This window comes from Dermacentor albipictus, chromosome 3 (assembly GCF_038994185.2).
Source record: "Dermacentor albipictus isolate Rhodes 1998 colony chromosome 3, USDA_Dalb.pri_finalv2, whole genome shotgun sequence".
NCBI lineage: Eukaryota > Metazoa > Arthropoda > Arachnida > Ixodida > Ixodidae > Dermacentor > Dermacentor albipictus.
This window is the reverse complement of record NC_091823.1, coordinates 129,340,151-129,359,921: the sequence shown is the minus strand read 5'-3', so window position 1 is coordinate 129,359,921 and position 19,771 is coordinate 129,340,151. Positions and strand designations below refer to the sequence as shown.

The 19,771-nt window shown below is 47.4% G+C and overlaps 2 protein-coding genes across 2 annotated transcripts in view; one reads left to right on the top strand and one right to left on the bottom strand.

Annotated features, from left to right (window-relative positions):
* Positions 1-19,771, bottom strand: part of LOC135912847 (uncharacterized) — a 335,829-nt gene that overhangs the window by 263,013 nt on the left and 53,045 nt on the right. The gene's annotated exons all lie outside the window — the stretch shown is intronic.
* On the top strand, positions 64-5,487 carry LOC139057754 (piggyBac transposable element-derived protein 3-like). Its single transcript, XM_070536507.1, has 3 exons — positions 64-91; positions 335-1,697; positions 5,328-5,487. The coding sequence occupies exons 1-3, from the start codon at positions 64-66 to the stop codon at positions 5,485-5,487; spliced, it is 1,551 nt and encodes a 516-aa protein (XP_070392608.1).

The following is a 19,771-nucleotide window of genomic DNA, read 5'->3' as shown; positions in this document are numbered from 1 at the left end:
AACACTGAAGTTTTCAGGGCCATCTGGCGGATAGTAGACCAAATATGACCAAAAACAAACAACATGGCGGCGCAGGCGACGGCTTCCGCAGGTGATCTTTTTCGATTATTTCTTCTTTTTTTCGCAGACGTATTGCGGCTTTAAAAAAATATAGAAGCAGTGCCTAACATGCAAATATGTGCGTATGTTGAATTATTTGGCGTTACTTGAAAGACTTACTTGCCAGCGGCGCATTTAGTGCACGGTCACAATTGTGTACATAGCGTGACGATGGAAGTAAAATCGACAGGGCGCCAATTTCTGTCTAATCGCGTGCGTTACTTCTATTTTACAGATTTTATGGCCTTGCCTTGCGCGTCATTCTACAAACCAAAGTTTCATCATGCGACCAAAGAAACAGCTGATCGACTATTGGAGAAGATTGCTTCGGGGAATGTTTCCGATATCGGTGAAAGCGACGATGAAGTTGACGTTCCACAGGAAGACATTCTGCGGGAAAATGATGGTATGACACAGAGTCCCAGCGAAGATGAAGAAGAGGAGCATAAAAAGACGCCATTGAAAGAGATAAGTGCAGAAGACAACATACCTAAAAACTTTCAGTGGAAAAAGAGACTTTACGTGCCCCCTTCAGACACCGACTTCAGCGGTCACAACGAGTGCCCTCCTGACGCAGGTGAAACGCGTACGCCATACATGTACTTTTCCAGATACGTGCCCGAGTCAGTTTTCAAGGTGATAGCAGAAAACACTAATCTGTATAGCGTGCAGTCAACTCTGCATAACGTGAACACGACAGCCGATGAAATAAGGAAGTTGTTCGGAATGCACATCATGATGGGTGTCGTCCATTTGCCTCGGGTAAGGCTCTATTGGAACCCGATGATGAAGGTTCCACTCATCAGTGAAACTATGACCGAGAAGCGCTTTTTCAAGCTTCGAAATAATCTGCACATTGTTCCAGAAGATTCTGATTTCCACAGTGAAGATCGCCTGTGGAAAGTGCGTCCTTTTCTGGAACTTATACGAAAGCGATGCTTGGAGCTGGCTGTTGAGGAAGAATGCTCAATCGATGAGCAAATGATCCATTTCAAGGGCCAGCTTTCAATAAAACAATACGTGAAAGGTAAGCCATCTCCCTGGGGCATAAAAGTGTTTGCTCTATGTGGTAGAAGCGGTTTGCTGTACGACTTTGCAGTATACCAGGGAGAAAACACGATTCCTGCTGAGCTGAAGAAAGACTACGGTCTTTGTTCAGGCGTTGTCTTCCATTTGTCTAAAAGAATTCCTTCTGGATGTAATTATCAGCTTTATTTTGATAACTACTTTACATCAGTGCCCCTCCTTCGCCGACTACGACAGGACAAAATTTTGGCAGCTGGAACAGTGAGACAAAACAGGCTAGGAAAGTGCCCTCTTGAATCAAAAAAAGTGATGAACAAGAAGCCGCGAGGATACTCCGCTGAATACGTCACAAGTGATGATGTTGTAGTGGTGGTCTGGAAAGACAACAATGCTGTGTCTGTTGCATCAAACTTTGTTGGCATTGGTGAGGAAGAGGATGTCAAGAGGTGGGACAAAACCAAGCGTGACCACATATTTGTGAAACAGCCCGAGATCATTGCCAAGTACAATCGAAATATGGGAGGAGTGGACAAGATGGACTTTCTGCTGAGCCTGTACCGCACCAAGATCAGGTCAAAAAAGTGGACCCTCAGGGCGATATTTCATTTTGTAGACTTGGCCGTCTGTAATGCTTGGATAGAGTATTTACGTGACAACGCACACACACGGCGGTCAAAGCTCCTTGATCTCCTCCACTTCCGCCTGCAAATTGCGGAGGCCCTCATCAGCAGTGTGCCTAATACAAAGAAGCGTGGGAGGCCGTCCTATGATGACATTCCGACAGATGTTCCTCACCAGAGGAACGCCCGCATTCGACGACCTTGCTCGGATGCACGCTATGACGGCGTGGACCATTGGCCAGAAGCCCGGGACCAAACCCTTCCTTCTAGATGCAAGTATGAAGGGTGCAAAGGGCGATCAAGAGTTTTTTGCAAGAAATGTGAAGTCCCACTTTGTATGACGAAGGACCGTAACTGTTACTACAAATTTCACACTTGAAATATTGTTCCCGATTCTTGACCTTTATGACGCTATGTACACAATTGTGTACATGACTGTAAAAAATAAACTGCTCTTGTATTTTCGTCAGTAGCCTTCCAATTCATCTTATTTGGTCAGATATATATAGTAGAAACAGAAAAAAAATTTTTTTTGTAGGAAATTTAATTAAAGAGAATTCCGGGGCTTTACGAGCCAAATCTAGGACGTGATAATGAGGCAGACGCAGTTGGGGACTTCGGATAAATTTTGACCGTTTGGCATCCCTTCACGCGCGACTAATTCTAATACACGAGCGCTTTTCTTTTTTCGCATTTCGCGCCCACTTCAGTGGGTGCGAAATGGCATAGAATTGGCATAGAAATGGCGTAAAACCGAATCCGCAACCTTGGTCACACAACGCCATCCATTACGGTGGTTTGCATCACACGTAGAGCGGCTGTTTCTCACTATTTTACGGCCAGCTCATTCGATAGACAGATTAAGCAGCGTTTGCTTGTCCTCGATCTTGTTTATCACGAATTCGTGCGTAAAAGCCTCGCGTATTTTTCTTCGACAAAGCGCGATTGTGGCCTGTTTGGATCCGCAGTGACTCGCTTGTATGCATCCTGTGTGTGCGAAAGCTAACGAAAGCGGAAAATCAGAGACAAAGAGAACAGACAACACAGCATCTTACGCGCTCAACGTGAAAAGCAGCGTCAGAACGACAGCACAGCGCGGGCATGCAAGAGTATCCAACTTTTCTTTTTTGATTTCAAAGAGCTCGAGTTTGAGAACATTCCACGCGCAGTGCGTCTCGACCAACCTCCCACGTCTCACACGGAAGAGATCAGCACAGCGCGCGCGCCCTCGAAAGACCAGCGCTTCGTGCTGTGTAGTATGTGTGCGTGGTACACTGAGAAGACGCCCTATATTGATGAGCTGCGGCAACCGTGGGCGACAGGTCGTGATAGGCTGGGCGTTCCCGCGGCGCCGATCGAACTGTCCTCTCGAACACGGAGAGAGCGGGCACTGTTGCCGAAGGTTCGAGCTGTCGCAGAGGGGGAGAGGTGTGGTGAAGTATGACGCGCAGTCGGCGGTATCGGCCGGCTGCGCCACAGCCTGGCCAAGCAGCGGCCGGAAGGACGTGTCCGGAAAGCGGAAGTACGAGGAAGTGGATTGGTTTCCGCGCCTAATTCCCGCACGTTGCGTTGCGCTGACTGTACGACACCGCCGTGCATTGTGGGAAGAGAAAGCTGCGTGCGCGGGGGCACGTTCGAGAGTTCTAACACAACGCAGCCGGGCTTCACGGCCGTTACTGCTACCGCATAAGCGGTATAGCCCACGAATTAGGGACATTCAAGCGGACCTTGGGCACTCTGCCAGTGAGCTTCAATATTCCGAATTCCCGCGATGCAATCAGCGGTGCCAAGCGACAAGCACCAATAATTAAAATTAGCCCAGTTACGGCAGAGAGAGAGAGAGAGAGAGAGAGCAGGAATACCAGAATGCGGCATCAGACCAGCCAACACAATTTATCTCATCAGCTCGTTTGATCGCCGTTCGTTCAAAGTGTTCGGCCATGGCCTCCGATTGAACGCGCCCTACACCTCTCCCACACTTACAATTATACGCTGGGAACAAAGAAACAAACTGTCGACTCCCATATTTATACCTATAATTTTTATTTTTATTTTGTCATTATGTATCGCTTGCTTCACCGAAGCACTTCTCTTCTCTGTGATTGTCCACTGTTTCTCCTCCTTGCACGTTCCTTTTCCACTTCTCTCGGTAAACCTGGTGGTGACGTCAGTGTAAGTTCCATCCAATGACGGTACTTCTATGGTCTGGGGATTTTCAACTATTTATATTTACATGCAAATAATCAGAAGAATGTTGGTCACCATATGCTGGCTAGAACTCTTCCTTTTCGCTTGGTTATATATGATCAAAAAACATTAAGAAGCTGTAAAAATTGTCCCACCAGTCAATAGTGAAATGAAACAGAAGAATGTTCGTATCCATCGACGCCTGGGTGGAGCCATTTTCCAAAACTTTGTAGTTGGGAGAAGGTCCGCGGACACCAGAAGTAGACAAGTAGGTTTCAAAGGTTAGAGTCGGACACTTACAATCACACACTGAACCAGGCAATCGACACCCGTCCCTTATGCTATTCCGTTCTGAAAAAAATAAGAAGAACGGGCTGATGTGCACTTGCTGCTTTGAATACAGGCTGCTTTTGATGGCCATGATCCTAACTAAGCGAAAAGACCCCTGTGGGTGAAGTAAACGGAGTCTTTGTTCGAGGTACCTTCTTTATATAATGTTCTTGGGACAGAAAAGGATCAAGTGTCGTTATACGTTCCCCTGCGTCGTGACCGCGCCAACTTGCCGGAGAGGACACATGCCTAATTCGAAATAGGAAGCGCTTGCTGTAGACAGTTGCGAGGCTCAGACGATCCAAGAGGGTGTCGATGCGTTATGAAAGCTGCGAATCCTGTTGGTACTCAAGATGTGGGTCAGCTACATGTGAGATTGATTCATCTGTGCTCTCTGTGAACCATCTAGACAGACGCTCCAGGCCATGCAATATGTGCCGCATGTCGGAAGCGGACTTGGCAGTAAGCAGAATTTCGAACTATCAGGAGCCACATTAGCCAATGCACCGCCATTTTATTTCATTTGATTCCACAGTGACTTGGAGCACTGTCTCTCCTCTTTCCTTCTTTTGGCGTGGCTCCTTCTTCGGGCAACCTCGACGAAAAGCCCCACCCGCTAAAGGCCTGCGATGATCCGTGAGGCGCTACCACAATGTAAATGAAGTACGCAGGCCCACTTTCCACACCTAAGGCCACTATCCCACACAGCATCTCCCGGCGACAAGAAATGGAGACGCCAAGTTGAGACCACGGTTAGCCCGGTTCAAATAGTTTCAACCGAATAAAACTTTTTCAGCGATCTGAAGTCGTACCGTCGGCCGCATGCAGACGTATACGCCCCACATCATTACCGTCACCTCGCTGCCTGGTGTGGTCATCGGTAATAACATGCAGCAATAACATGAAGACGCCGGTTGTTCCGTCCGATCCTCCCGCCAGCCTCTGTCATCAACCGATGAGCTAAGCGTGAGCGCATGTGCCCTGAAATGACCGGCCAACCTAGTAGCGTTGTGAGGACTAGCAGGTTTTCAGACCTCAATAAATATCCGTCCCATGACCACCCAGTCCGCCCCTTCCCTCGCTTATGCGTCATGGTGGCAACGGTCAGCTGGACACACAAGTACTGGAAGCATCCAGGCGCAAGAGTTTCAGCAAGCGCAACCCGACATGGCCACTAGGCAAAACGATGCCGCTTCGCAACCGGCAGCGGCACTACAGCGAATAACCGGAGGTAACTTTTTCAACCGGTTCGCCATTGAGTTGCAAGAGAAACTGGACTCTCGTAACACAAAGACCAGAAACGGTTTATCGAGCGATCGGCCGCGCTACTGACTGGTGTTTATTCTCCACCTACAGGAAGAGACAACTCAAGTGAGCGCCTTTGTCTAAGCCATGAACAAGGAGGCAGATGATGTTCTGGCCTTGTTAGCATTGCTCAGCATGGCGATTGTACAACAGCGTCTCGATTGAATCATTAGGGCAAGGGTGCTTCGGTTAGCTAAGGAGGCGTCTGCTGGTTCTCGGCAGCATCAACGGCATGAAAGTAAGTTTGAAACTACAGTAACATTTCATATAACATGGTAATGGTAACTAGTAATGCTTAGGTACTGTAAGAAAGCACCGGGAAGTGCATTGTCATATGATAACGGGTTGAACAATAAACACGCGGAATCTAGATAAACAAAAAGGAAGAAGAACAGACATGAATCGGGTGGCACCTACCTATAGCAGTAAGGACATCCAGGCAGCAATGGTGATCTCTACTCTAAGGTGTGAGCAACCTAATCTAACAGGGCCCCGAATTGGCACAATCACGGGGCCGTGTGCCAATCCGACGTGACGTTCTAAACGATTGTACTCCCGTCTTCACCGCGGTCACGCACTGAACACCCTCTCTGTTCGGCTTTGTTGAGCTCAGGCTGGCTCGCCTATCGCACCCCGACTTGGGGAAAAAAGACGCACGCCAGGTTCGACCTTTCACCCAACCTGTCAATTGCAAAGGAGCTGGGGAACGTCGAGGTCACTTTAGAAAGCATCAGGCCACGTAATCATACGAACGTCGGTTACCACACCAAGCAGGCTCGGCGGGTGATGGCTCACGCAATTCAGGGAGCAAATGACGTTGTCAAACTTGTAAAAGAGAGTGTATTGCCCTTATTACAATTTTTTCCCCTTCACTTTAGCTACGCAGCTTGCGTTTTGGTTAAGAGAAAAGCGTGTCCCACATAGCGAGTCAGGCTTTCGCCAACGGCGAATCGTGTGACGTCGTGATTGACAGCTTCGTTTGAAGACTAGAGCTCTTGCACGCAAAGTGCAAGAGTTCCCATGAAAAGAAAAAGAAACACAACTAAGAAGAAAACAGAAAAAAGAAGAGGAAAGAAAAAAACGCTGAATATTTAAAGACTTAAGAAGACAAAAGCAATGAAAAGAAAGCAGGAACTGATGCTTTGGACCCTCTTAAGCACACACTGTGAGTAGCACGAACGCGTTTATGTTACAGCTTTAATAACGCGAATTGTGAGGCAGCTCACGTACAAAGGACAGAGAAAACCGCTATCTGTGTTTTAAAGGACACTTGCTTACTTTAAATTGGTGGCTTGGTTGCGCCGACACGTCATAGAGGCACATAGAAGTTTAAGTATCTTCGTGGCAGAATGCTTCTACCTGTGCTCTCTGGTTTTTGACAAAATATTCCGAATTTCCTTGCACCTCGACTTCCTCTCTTGTGGCCGCGGATGCGGTGCCTTCCAGAGGCTTTTCTGGCCAGAAGTCATCACAACCGTCCCTCGCAAGGAAGAGCGGAAGTTTGTTCAGCGACACTGAGGACATTGATCTGTACTCCGTGTCGGTAGAAGTCTTACCAGACGACAGCTTCATCTCTGTCCACAGAAAGAGGGTCAAAATAAGGAATTTCGAAGCGAATGTCTCGACACAAGCGAGCACGACGACTCTGAAGTCAAGGCCTGAACGCTGGCCTCACGCCATCGTCTTCGGGCCCGAGAAATACTCAAACAACCCCCGATTGTTGAACACGCAAGAACTATATGTTTTCTTGGAAGGGGTCGTGTCGAACGAAATTACGGACATCCGGATAAATATGTGAGAAAAAAATGTCCTCGCAATCGATGTTTCCAACGGGAGTGCGCTGGAAAATCTGCATTATGTGACGGAGCCAGGAGACATCAAGGTGCGTTCCTATATGCCGATGGAAGATGCATCCAAAGCGGGTGTAATCTCTCACATTGATGTCGCCATTTCCAACGTGGACTTGCCTATCTCGTCAAACCAGCAAGTGACGGTGTTATCACGCATGTGGACTGCCTTGGAACCACGAGCTGCGTGAAATTCATTTTCAAATGAGATTGCATACCACCGTACGTCAAAGTCGGTCACTTCCGACACCCTGTTCGGCCATTAGTGCAATAGCCTCTTCAATTCCATCAGTGCTTTAGGCATGGAAATGTCAAGGGGGTCTGTTCAAACTCGTTACTGTGTCCCCGGTGCACTGAACTCCACGCAGAAGACACTTGACGGGATACTGTCCTGAAGTGCGGCAAATGTGATGGCTGCCATACTGCCTCGTAATAAAGAGGTCGTCGTTCTCAAGCGTATGGTTCGGGACAGTTCGTCACGCAGGGACGCTGCTGAAACAATCCGGCATCGGCACCACCGAATGTCCTCAATAAAGGCAGCGGCACGAAAGGACACTGGCGCTTTCAATGTGGCGCCCAAGATCTCCACTCAGTCCACAAAAGCGCAGAACATCACAAGAAAGTCAGCTGAAAGCATTCGTTCTCCAGAAGAATGGCCTGCGCTTCCGAGCCACTTTCTTCCCAAAGAACCACAGATTATCAAGCCAGCTCGGGAGCCTACTCCTGAGTCTGATAACACGCCTAAAGCAGATCGTCAAGCAATTTCAATGCTTCGTCCCCTCATAAATGCGGTTTGAGTGATTTTGCCGAACCTTCGAACCACGTCTGCTCGAAGTACACTGAAAGTACTGGACGCCTTAAGCCCAGTACTTGAATCTTTCGAAAAGAGACATGGCCAACCATTACCCATCCTTTCGAGAAGAAGTCAAGGCAGCGTCAGTCATCCAGTGGAGGACTAAAGTGACACCTTTGAGACTTTCGTCAGTTTACATACACTGATATGTTCCCAATAATTGTGATATGTGAGCCTAACGTATCAAAACCAGCCATATTACCGGGATATGAAGCTGTTATGTCCACAAAAACTGGTGCATGCAGCAATGTCATCGTTTTTATTCCTCGCGAACTCACCTATGTTCGCCAGCCTATTCGGCCTCACGATGACAATCAATATGATTGCCTAACAGTTAAAAAGGGCAAACTCATGTTTACACTTGTAGGCGTTTATCTTGACGGTGTGTCTTGACATATTGACGGTGTGTCTTGCTCTATGGGTCATCATCGTAGGTGTTAATGCACATTATATGGCATGGGGTCTATGAGGACAAAGACTAGCAAACTTAGCCTGCGACCACCGCATTTCACACCTGAATGACGGCAGCGCAACGCTCCTACGAGACGTGAATTATGGTAGCTTTCTTAACCTAGCTTTCGTCTCCAAGTCGTTCAGAAGATGTGCTAATGGTTTTCAGATATTCAGACCCACTGGTCACTCCCACGTACCTTATCCTTATCATCAAAGATATGTCCAGGTCTTTCCCACGGAACCACCTCGATTAATTGATTGGACTGCTTTTAACTTTGCCATGGAAGATGCTTGTGGAGAGGGTATTGTCCTCTGGATTCGAGGAAACAATTAAGTGTGCAATGCGAGACGCCACGCGCACGCTCATTGTTTCGTTTAAGTACACGGATTTGGATATAGATTTGGAACGTCTTCGTGCACTGCGTCACCTTGCGAAGCGGCGTACAAAATTCATCCATGACCTTCGTACAGCCAGACGGTTACAAAAGAAAATCCAGCGTCGCATAGACAGATTAGAATCTCGACGTTGGACAATGTTTTGCCAATCGCTAGACCCCCGGAACCCGCCTTCACACATCTGGAGAACCGCACGTGGTCTGCGTTTTCTCCTTGAACAATGAACACTTCCCATTCAAAGCCCTGGTGTTCTGCCAGAGGGGTCTGGATATTGATGTTGCAAAAGACTTTTGTGCAAGCATCGCAGACCAAGCAACAGCTACAGGCTTTCCAGCCTCTAGTGACATCCCTGCTTCGCGTGACTGCGGCATGGACCTTCCTTTCTCACTGGTGGAACTTCAGGCGGCTCCTGCTATATGCAGGCGTTCGTCATCCATGAAATCTGACGGAATATCATAGCGCGCCTTGTACAACCTGAAAGATTGCACACGGAGAGAACTGCTGGATCTCTACAACGTGTCTTGACAAAATGGCATGGTTCCCGAAGAATGGAAGAGAAGCCGCTTGGTCCCTCTCGTGAAGAACTGCAAGTCCCCACTTGAACTCATCTGATACCTCCCAATAGCGCTGGCGAGCTGTGTGGGAAAGGTAATGGAAAAAGTGATTCTTGCACACTTGGAGTGGTATCTGGAACACTACATGTTCCCAAATGTTATGGCTGGTTTACGTCGACATCACTTATCAACAGACAGTGGTGTTGCTCTCGCTATGTATGTCCAGCGTCAGAAATCAAGTAAAAGACCACCTGCAGCTTTGTTCCTATATGTCAAACGGGCATACGATAGTGTATCCCATGAGTCTGTTCCCGATGCTCTTGAGATGGTTGGCCTTCAGGTTCGAGTTTTTCAACGGCTTTCAAGTTCCCTATTTATGAGATCGTTCTTTGTGTGTACCGGCGATGGCAAAACCGTACGGAAATAGACCTTACGAGGCGTTCCTCAAGGAGGAGTACTAAGCCCCACCCTATTCAACCTCACACTCATTGGTGTCGTTGAGCCCATTCCAGCAGCCATCAAGATATAAATTTACGCAGATGACCTATCTGTATGAACTTCAGGTGTGATACACCCTCAGATACGTGCAAGGCTTCGAAAAGCTGCTACTCTGACAGCTGTATACCTCCGCAACTAAGGTCTTGAAATTCCGTCAGACAAATGTGCACTGGTGGTCTACACTCACAAACCATTGACACCCTACGCCATCTCTATAAGTTTTCAGATCATTTCTTGTGAGAAGACACAGATTTCTTGGCGTAATCATTGATAGAGATCTCTCATGTAGCCCGCAAGTGAAACCACGTTTGAAAGCAATCTCCCAGCTTTTCAAGTTTCTGAGTGGAAAGACTTCGGGAACGTCAGTTCATGTCATGTTGGAATTGCACAGGGCTCTTTTTCTGGGCGTTTTATATACATTTTGCCCGCCCTGACCAACACTTTCAGGGCAAATCTTCGTGCTCTCCAGGCTTTTCAAGCTCGGAGTCTCAGAGTTTGTCTTGGTTTGCAAAATGCGCATCAACAGTGGCGACTATTGAAATCAGTGCCAGGGACCAACCAATGCAACCACACTTTGAGGTGGAAGAGCTGAGAGAGCACATTAGGCACTTTTTCCGAGCCCGTCTCCGTCATCTTGCAACACTACCATCAGAGAGGCCGCAGGTATCATTTTGTGTAACGATTTCGGATTACTACACCCGCCTTCCATCACATTTCACCCCCGTAACTACGCCACCCATTCCTCCATCGTGCTTGGCTCTACCTGCAGTGCACCTCACCATACGAGGAATCATAAAACATCTCAGCTGTCCTCACATATGCTCTTAAACAACTAACTCTGCTCCTTTTGCACTAGAGACACGCCGATCGCGCACACATTTATACTGATGGATCAACTCTCCATTGTGCCTCTGGAGCCGTGGTTTTCCCAGCGAGAGCCACCACCATCAGTTTCAAGGACGAGTTACCAAACGACATCGACGGCTGCGGAAATTGCAGCTTTTCGCGCGGGACTTCGTTTCGCCAACCAAAAACAACCTCGAAGGTGGTCAATATTCACTGACTCGAAGGCAAGAATGCAGTCGTTGCTATCAGCGTTGCGGCCTGAACCACACGAAAAAATGGTATTCGAGATTAGGAAATTATTCCGTACCTTGACTGAGAAACGACACCACATGACATTTTAGTGACTTCCAAGTCACAGCGGCTTCATAGGTAATGAACACACCGACAACGCTGCTTGGTCGGCTCTTCAAGGCGACGAAGAGGAGTCGGTACCGTTATCGAGGACAGACGCCACTATAGAAAACTTCCAATGCTCACCCGTAATATCACTTTCTCCTTGTGGAACGCAGGAAGTTTTCAAAACAACCGGCTGCAGAACCTAGACTCTTCTCTCCGCCTTCGCATCCCAGCTGGACTCTGGCGACGTGAAGCTAATCGCTTTGTCGCACGCTTTGTCGAATATGGCTAGGAGTTGCCTTTACGAAGTTATTTGCATTCCGAATCGGATGGGCTGAGGATGCGTCGTGTGATGACTGTGGTAGCGAGGAGGCTTTTCAACACCTTCTCTGCGATTGTCATCGCTACAATTTACAGAGACGATCGCTCGCAATAGCGATAGCGCGATTTGACCCAATATACTTAAATTAAGAAATAATTTTAGAATGCCGACATCACAAGTCATCGCAGAGGAGGGTAACGAGGGCACTGTTGCGGTATTTAAGGACAACAGACTTGGACAAGCGGCTGTAACCTAATGTTTATAGTGCTACAAGTGGTATACTGCGTTCTGCGGTTATGGTATGAGTGGAAGTGACCGACTGTGAGTGTGTATCTGTGCTCCCTTTCTTTATCTCTATCTACATTCTTGTCCCTTTTCCTCCCCTTCCCCTCTGTCCCCAGCATAGAATAGCAAACCGGGTCTTTCCCTCTGGTGAACTTCCCTGCCTTTCCCCTTTCTTCTGTCCCTCTCTATGCAGCAATGAATTAAGAGAGAATATACTTATTGGCAAATCTACCTATAGCAAATCCATGTTGAAAAGCGTAGGAAATTGATATAGGTGTCTCGGCCGGGGACCGGCTTTTCTCTACTATATGCATTACACTTTATATAAGGCCACCGTTAGAGCTGCAAGCCACTTATGAAGACATAGCAGCGTCTAAAGACGCAACTGTATCTCATGTCGCCATCTACACCAACTCGACCCGGCCAGGCTACCAGGTAACTTAAACAGACGAAACATGCCATCAGCATCGTTCAGCCTAATCACGCTCTGTGAAATAGTCACGGGCAGGTTCGTAATCAACTGGATCCACGGTCACGGCTCCGCACAACGCAACATATCTGCTGATGAGGCGGAAGAGCAGCCCACTCTAAGAACTTGCACCGCCTCTCCATGGACCGCCTGGCAGAACTCCTGGCCATGAAGGCTAGAACCCGGAAAAGCATGCGAGCCCTAATTCCACTGTGCGCCGTGCGGGTACCGCCTGGTGTGTCCCAGCTTCAGGAAGTGTTGCTGCGGCGCATACGAAATGGGTGCACTGTCGCTCCGGTGGTCCTCGCAACATGAAGATGGGGTCACAGCCGAAACCCTCAACCATGCCCACATTTCTTGGCCCCGTCGGACCAGTTAGAAGCTCACCACCTCATCCGGACCTGTCCGGGAACGCGGGCGTACCGCGAGCGCCATCGTTACCAGGCGGGGATACGGGCAGCTGATCCAGAGGCCTACCGGACACGGACGAGCTCCAACTTCTGCGTCCGGTAACTCCTAGGCTTCCTACATGCTGCATGGTGGCCCGCTTGTTGTATGCAACAGTCCAGACCACGGTGGAGTGGTTCAGACTTTGTCAGACCTTGAGTGTTCACTTCAGACTTTGAGTGTTCTTTCTCATAGCTTTGCCTTAATTTCCTGTGCCCCACTTATCCTATTCCCTTTTGACCAGGCGGACCTTGTGCGCATTCCTTAAGTATAGTGTCTGGTATATCTGCGAATAATAATAATAATAATAATAATAATAATAATAATAATAATAATAATAATAATAATAATAATAATAATAGTATCAACACATCTTGGAAGTACAGTTTCAGAAATCAGGTTTTCCTAAGCCATCTCACTGGCTTGTCACGCGAAACCCGACCGCCAGCAACGAGACTCAACCACAAAAGCAGTTTATTTTATAAATAAAAATAAGGGTGACACTAAGGCTATTTGCGGACGATAAAATGCAAGACACAAATACAGGTACAAACCAAAGACACGTTTCATAAATGACGTAAATAAGAAAATATGTCGCCCATAATCATTCCACGTATAAACGTATAAGTTTCACAGATTCACAAAAAGTAACTTTGGAGGGAAGAGCATTGGATAGGCCAGGAACAGAATAGGTTCGAGTATATCTAGGAAATCTGGTACTTGTGTGAGGGACTGAAAAAGTGGGTGTATGACGTAAAGGACTGCAAAACACAGTGGGGACTTTAAGTCTATCGGTGCAGAAATGTTTGAGTACCAACAAAAAGTGTTCGTAAATTCGGCAATCTTAGCATCTGAAAAAGTTCACGTCTTGTGGGCTGCATACGTCATAAGTAACACTTTTTAACATACATTTTAATAACCCATGTACACGTTGATACAAATACCACCAAACCTGAGTACACTGTAGACTATCGAGTGAACCAAAAGTTTCCTGTGAGACAGATGTGAAAACACTTTGATGCGATGCAATAAACAGCTGATTTGACGGAGTTTCGCGCATATGTAAGATAAATGAATCGAAAAGATAAGACGGGTATTAATACATATGCCCAAATACTTTACTGAATCAGACAAATTAATAAAATAATAATAGTTCTAATAATAACAGGGAACATTTACATGATGCGCATTTTGAAATGCCGTACCGCGCCACTTGCCCAAAAGTCTTTGGTCAAAGGTCATCAAATGTTGGGGAGATGACATTTTCGCGCTGCAGCGGTCCTTCCTTGCAGTGGCGGTCAAGCTTGTGGCGCAAAACGCAGGCAACAGTATTGTAGTATATATTACCAACTTAATGCGTCAAGTTTAGCTTCCATGGTATTATTAACAGCGCACAACGTATATATACGGGACACGAGAAGACGACACCACAAGCGCTGACTTTCAAGAATTAATTAATTATGGGGTTTTACGTGCCAAAACCACTTTCTGATTATGAGGCACGCCGTAGTGGAGGACTCCGGAAATTTCGACCACCTGGGGTTCTTAACGTGCACCTAAATCTAAGTACACGGGTGTTTTCGCATTTCGCCCCCATCGAAATGCGGCCGCCGTGGCCGGGATTCGATCCCGCGACCTCGTGCTCAGCAGCCTAACACCATAGCCACTGAGAAACCACGGCGGGTACTTTCAACAACGTTTATTTCAAAGAAACACGGCTTCTTATACCTTTTCCTTTGCAATTACGTGTCACAGACACGTAAGTGCACATCATGTGAAGCGCGCATTTTCTTTTTCGCTTAAGATAATGAGTGCACGTGCAAAAGCTCAAGTTCCTTTTTTTTTTACTAACAAGGACGGCTTGCTAACGCATTGGTCGCGAAGTCTGGAAGTCTCGGCTGCCTCAATTAACTCCGGAACGAGCTGGTCATTGTGTTTTTTCAGCTCTTCACAGCGTCTGAATTCGGCGGCACAAACTTTAGAGGTGCAATCCCTGACGTAGATGCCTAGATTCCTGTTCGCCTGCTCGACGCTAATTTTATGTTCCTTTAGTCTATCGTTTGTGCATCTTGAAGTTTGCCGTATATACTTTTTTCCACATTCCAAAGGTATAGTATACACCACGGCTTCTGAGCAATCCACAATACGGCTCAGGTGATTTATCGTGCATCCTTGCTGCTTTATCGGCTCTTCAGCATTGATGCGTCGGCAGAGGCTTTTCAGTTTTTCCGGGGCAGTAAGCACAACATTAACTTCAGCTTTGAGCCCTATCTTTTTCAAGCGGTGAGATAAGTTGCGCACGTATGGCAAGGCCACGGTCCTTCGTTTTTCATTCATGTCTGTGTTCTCGGCACCTTGCTCGCCATGGACATGCTCGAGTTTCAGGTTCTTGATCATTTGTTCCGCAACAGACACAAGTAGGTTGGACGGGTAACCAGCCCCAGTAAGGCGGTCAACCTGCCGACTTTAGCTTAGCTTGCTTTTGGTATACATATCTACGTTTCGTTGCTCTTCCCTCCGAGCGAATCATTATGCGCTGTATGGCGAGGCAAGACGAGTGCGTCTAGAGAAGCAAACAAAGTTATGCGTAGAAAATAAAAGCAGATTACCAAGACAGTAATTTATGTAACGATCTTCAATATTGAAACCACACCCTATCATGCTCCCAGGCAGGCTAGAAACGTCAGGTCAAACAGTAATTGCATGTTCTCAATTCCAAAAGCATATCTGGACATGTACGCTTATTCATTTTTTCCGCCAACGGTTAAGGAACGGAACAGTTTGCCGGCGTCTGTTTTGCAGTCGAGTAGCAATAAAGGCTTTGAGGAACGCGTTAAAAACCTTTTATGAAATCGAATCTTAGTGGTGTCTTGCAAACGTTGTCACACTGTTCAAGGATACATACTATAGCCTTTCTTTTATGCTGCTTCCGATATCCCTGTCACAATGTTACAAACATGTATTTGTTAGCCAAAATATTGTATTTGTATTTGGTTATTTGTTTTAGTAGTTAATGCATCGTATTTCCAACATTCATTGCTTTATATCCTATTTATTTTTGTAAGGTGTTTACATTCTTTACGCTATGTGCAAACTTGCTGTACCTACCCTGTTACGGCCAAGACGGCCAACAGTATTTGAAAATAAATTACAGCACATATACTTCACATCATCTGCTGGCACTGAGTAGCCAACCTGAGCGAGAACAGTGGTGCACGGCGTTTACAGCCAATTACAGAACGAATAAACGAAATGAATTGTTGCAAAATCAGGTGCCAGCGCCCACTTTTGCTCTGATAAGTTATATACTCACAGCGTTCGCGTTCATATTCGCTGACATTGTAGTTGAGTTGAGTTGAGTTGAGTTGTTGTAGGCTACTGGTGGGATTAGCCTTGCAGTTGCTGCCGGCAATTGCTCCACCGTAGCGACACTTAAAATAATTAAATCACGTAATCCGACACAGACCTCCCAATTACAAATGTTCACTCCTCAGTTCACCATGTTGAAGCCAAATCCGTGTCCTGTAGGTAATTTAACAGAAGGCGAGAGACCTCCTTCCTACACAACCGGTTCCCGCGCGGGAAAATTATGTCCTGAAGCGAACTGTGAGGAAGTCCTGTGTTCTTGAGAGACCCGAATGACACCCTCCTTTCCGCGTTATACACAGTACAGCACATTAGGTAATGTTCAATGTCACCACACACACCACACGTTGAACATAATGGTGATAACGCCAGGCCAGTCTTAAACATCCACGCAGGGGTACGAGCAGAGCCCGTGCGAATGCGTAGCAGTAAGGTTGCTTGGTTTCTTTGGAGACCCTTGATCACACATGGCTTGTGAGGTGAGCTCCACAAAGAACTGAAGTGGCACGACACCGCTTCTCTGAAGAGTCTCCCGTCTTCTTGAGGCACTTTTCTCGAAGGATTCCCAGACAGCGCTCTATGGGCGAGGCTGTCCGCCATCTCGTTGCCTATGATACCTATGTGTGATGGCACCCATTGGAATCGTATGGAGAAGCCTTTGACACTGAGATTTTGCACCGAACGTAGGGAGCTTAGAGATAAGGCATCAGTAGGGAATCCGTGCTCTAACCTTTGAAGGGCGGATTTCGAATCTGTAAGAATGACCACAGGTTGAGGCGTACAAAACCGTAGCTTTTTGAGAGCTGCCTCAATGGCAACGCTTTCGGCCGTTGTGGAGGACACGACTGCAGTGAAGCGAACGGACCAATCAAAGTTCAAAGAGGGAATGTGAAAAGCAGCTGCACTAGATCCTCTGACCTTGTCCACAGAGCCATCAGTAAAAATTTGAAGGTGACGTGCATATTCCGTTTCAAGATGTTCCAGTACGAGCGAACGCGTTGCTGCCAAAGGAGAACTCCGCTTAGCACGAACGTGAGGAACTGCCAACGAACTATCGAGGCTCGCGAAAGACCAAGGTGGTTTCGACCTCTTAATTCGACCTCTAGCGTCAATACCCAGGTAACCAAGAGTATTAAGGGCCAAGTACGCTCGGGACTCGGATCTCTTTCGAAGGCGCTGTAGAAGGGCTCGGCCAGCTGCCGTCTGTTTGAGGCGGCCAATTTGCATCAATAACCTTTGTGAAGCGACTAAGCTAAGAGGTCTCGATAGAGATTCATAAAGTACTGCATTGTTAGGAGCAGTCTGCGGAACGCCAAGAGCCCTTCTTAGGCCCTTTCTGTGCAGAACCTCAAGTCGTTCCAGCTGTGATATCGATGGGGAAATTAAAGGGAGCTGATACATTATTCGACTCGTCACTATCGTGCAACCTGATCATTGAAGAAGGGTGATTTCCCCATTGCTCACTTGCAACTCTACGGATTACATTGAGACGCGAAGATATCGATGTCACAACCGAGTCCACAGCTCGTCGCCACTGTAGGCGGTAGTCGATAATGACGCCCAAAAAGCGCTTGTGTTTAAATTGTCGAAGACAAGATTGATTAAGGTCTATCTTCAGCCGCGCATACCTTCTTCCTCTACCTGGAAACATTATGAAGCCAGATTTTTCCACCGAGAGAGTCAACCCCACACCTTGAAGGTAGTTTTGAACTGAAAGTAATGCCTGTCGAGCTATCAGAGCTAAACGCTTGTGTTGATATCCGGTTAACCAAAGACAGATGTCGTCCGCGTATATTGACATATGGACATGCCTGCAATGTTTTTGCACTTCAGCGGGAAGACCAGCCATTGCAACGTTAAAGAGCGTTGGGGAAAGAACACTTCCTTGAGGTACACCTCGCGATACCACCCTTTCGGTGCTTGTGGTACTTCCTAACTGCACTTGAATTTTCCGATCACTGATAAATGAGTGAATGAAGCGCAGAAGATAACCCTGTACGCCCATGGCCTGCAAACTATTTAGTATTGAGCTCTGAAGGATGGTATCATAAGCCTTTGATACGTCTAGGAAAATAACTAGTGTTGAAAGGCCGAAAGCTCTATGATGTTCAATATGGCTTATCAAGTCCAAGACGCTGTCTTGCGCGCTTAAACCTGTTCGGAATCCAGTCATGCATGTTGGCAGAGCCCTTCTATCTTCGAGCCACCAAGATAAACGCTTACTTGCCAGCTTCTCCATAAGCTTAGCCACGCACGACGTCAGTGATACAGGACGATACGAGGCCAAGTCTGTCATTTCTTTGCCGGGCTTCAGCACTGGGACAACGCGAGCCACTTTCCATGAAGGAGGAACGTCGCCAGTCTCCCACACTCGATTGAGATAGCTTAGAAGCATCTTTCGGTGTTCCAGAGGTAGGTTCTGCATCATCTGGTTGGTGATGCCGTCCGGACCTGGTGCACATCGACGCCGCAGGCCGCTGAGTGCTGTCTGTAGCTCTCGAAGTGTAAACGGGGCGTCCATCACAGACGTAGATGTTGCAGGTGGAGTGCAGGGAGGAATTCCTGAACTTGCACTTACAAATGCATCTGCAAATTCCTCTGCCAAGCACACGAGAGGTTTCTGCTTGCGCAGTGCAAGCGCTTCAAAAGGTCTACTAGGTCGAGAATCACCAGCAAGACTGCCAATGACTCGCCAAATCCTCGTTATCGGTGAGAAAACCGTCAAGCTAGCGCAGAAGGACGCCCACTGCGACCTACAGAGCTTGTTCGTATGGCGTCGAATGGCAGAGTTAAGCCTATTGAAGGTCGTCTTCAAGGATCTGTCATCCTTCTTCCGCATCAGTTGTCGCTCCGCCCTTCTGCGCGCGGCGCAAAGGTTCCTGAGTTTTAAATCCGGAGTCGGAAAATGAGTAGGCAACTTGACCGCTGTGGTAGCAGCCATCTTACCAGAAATCATTTTGTCAATCACATCACCAGAAACACAGGCAAGTTGCTCCCTGTATTTGTCCCAATTAACAACATGGCTAATTTTAGAGTCGCGCAAATGGAAGTCGGCAGTAAACACAAAAATTGGATAGTGATCACTTCCCATGCGGTCAGGTGCAGTTGACCACTTCACGCGGACGTCAGATGAATGCAAGGTTAGGTCTATTGATGTGGCTGAGGCTGGAGGCCGGAAGAAAGTGGGACTTCCGTCATTGGCCACGCACAAGTCCAAACTATCGATAACTTCTACAAGTTTGCGTCCGCGGGAATCTGTGTTCCTGTCACCCCAGAGAGAGTGATGGGCGTTGAAGTCCCCGCAGATAATTCGGGGCGCTGGGCAACGGTCACAAAGCTGCTGCAGAAACAAGTCCATTGCTACCTTCTTCCGCGGAGACACGTATACGGATGCAATAGAAAGAGTTCGGAAGCCAAGACGTATCCTCACAGCCGCTACCTCAATACTATCGGTGCAAAGATCGGTGACGTTCAAAGCCACATGAGGAATCTCTCTTCGTATGTAAAGGGCAGCGCTTCCCGCGGGAAATGA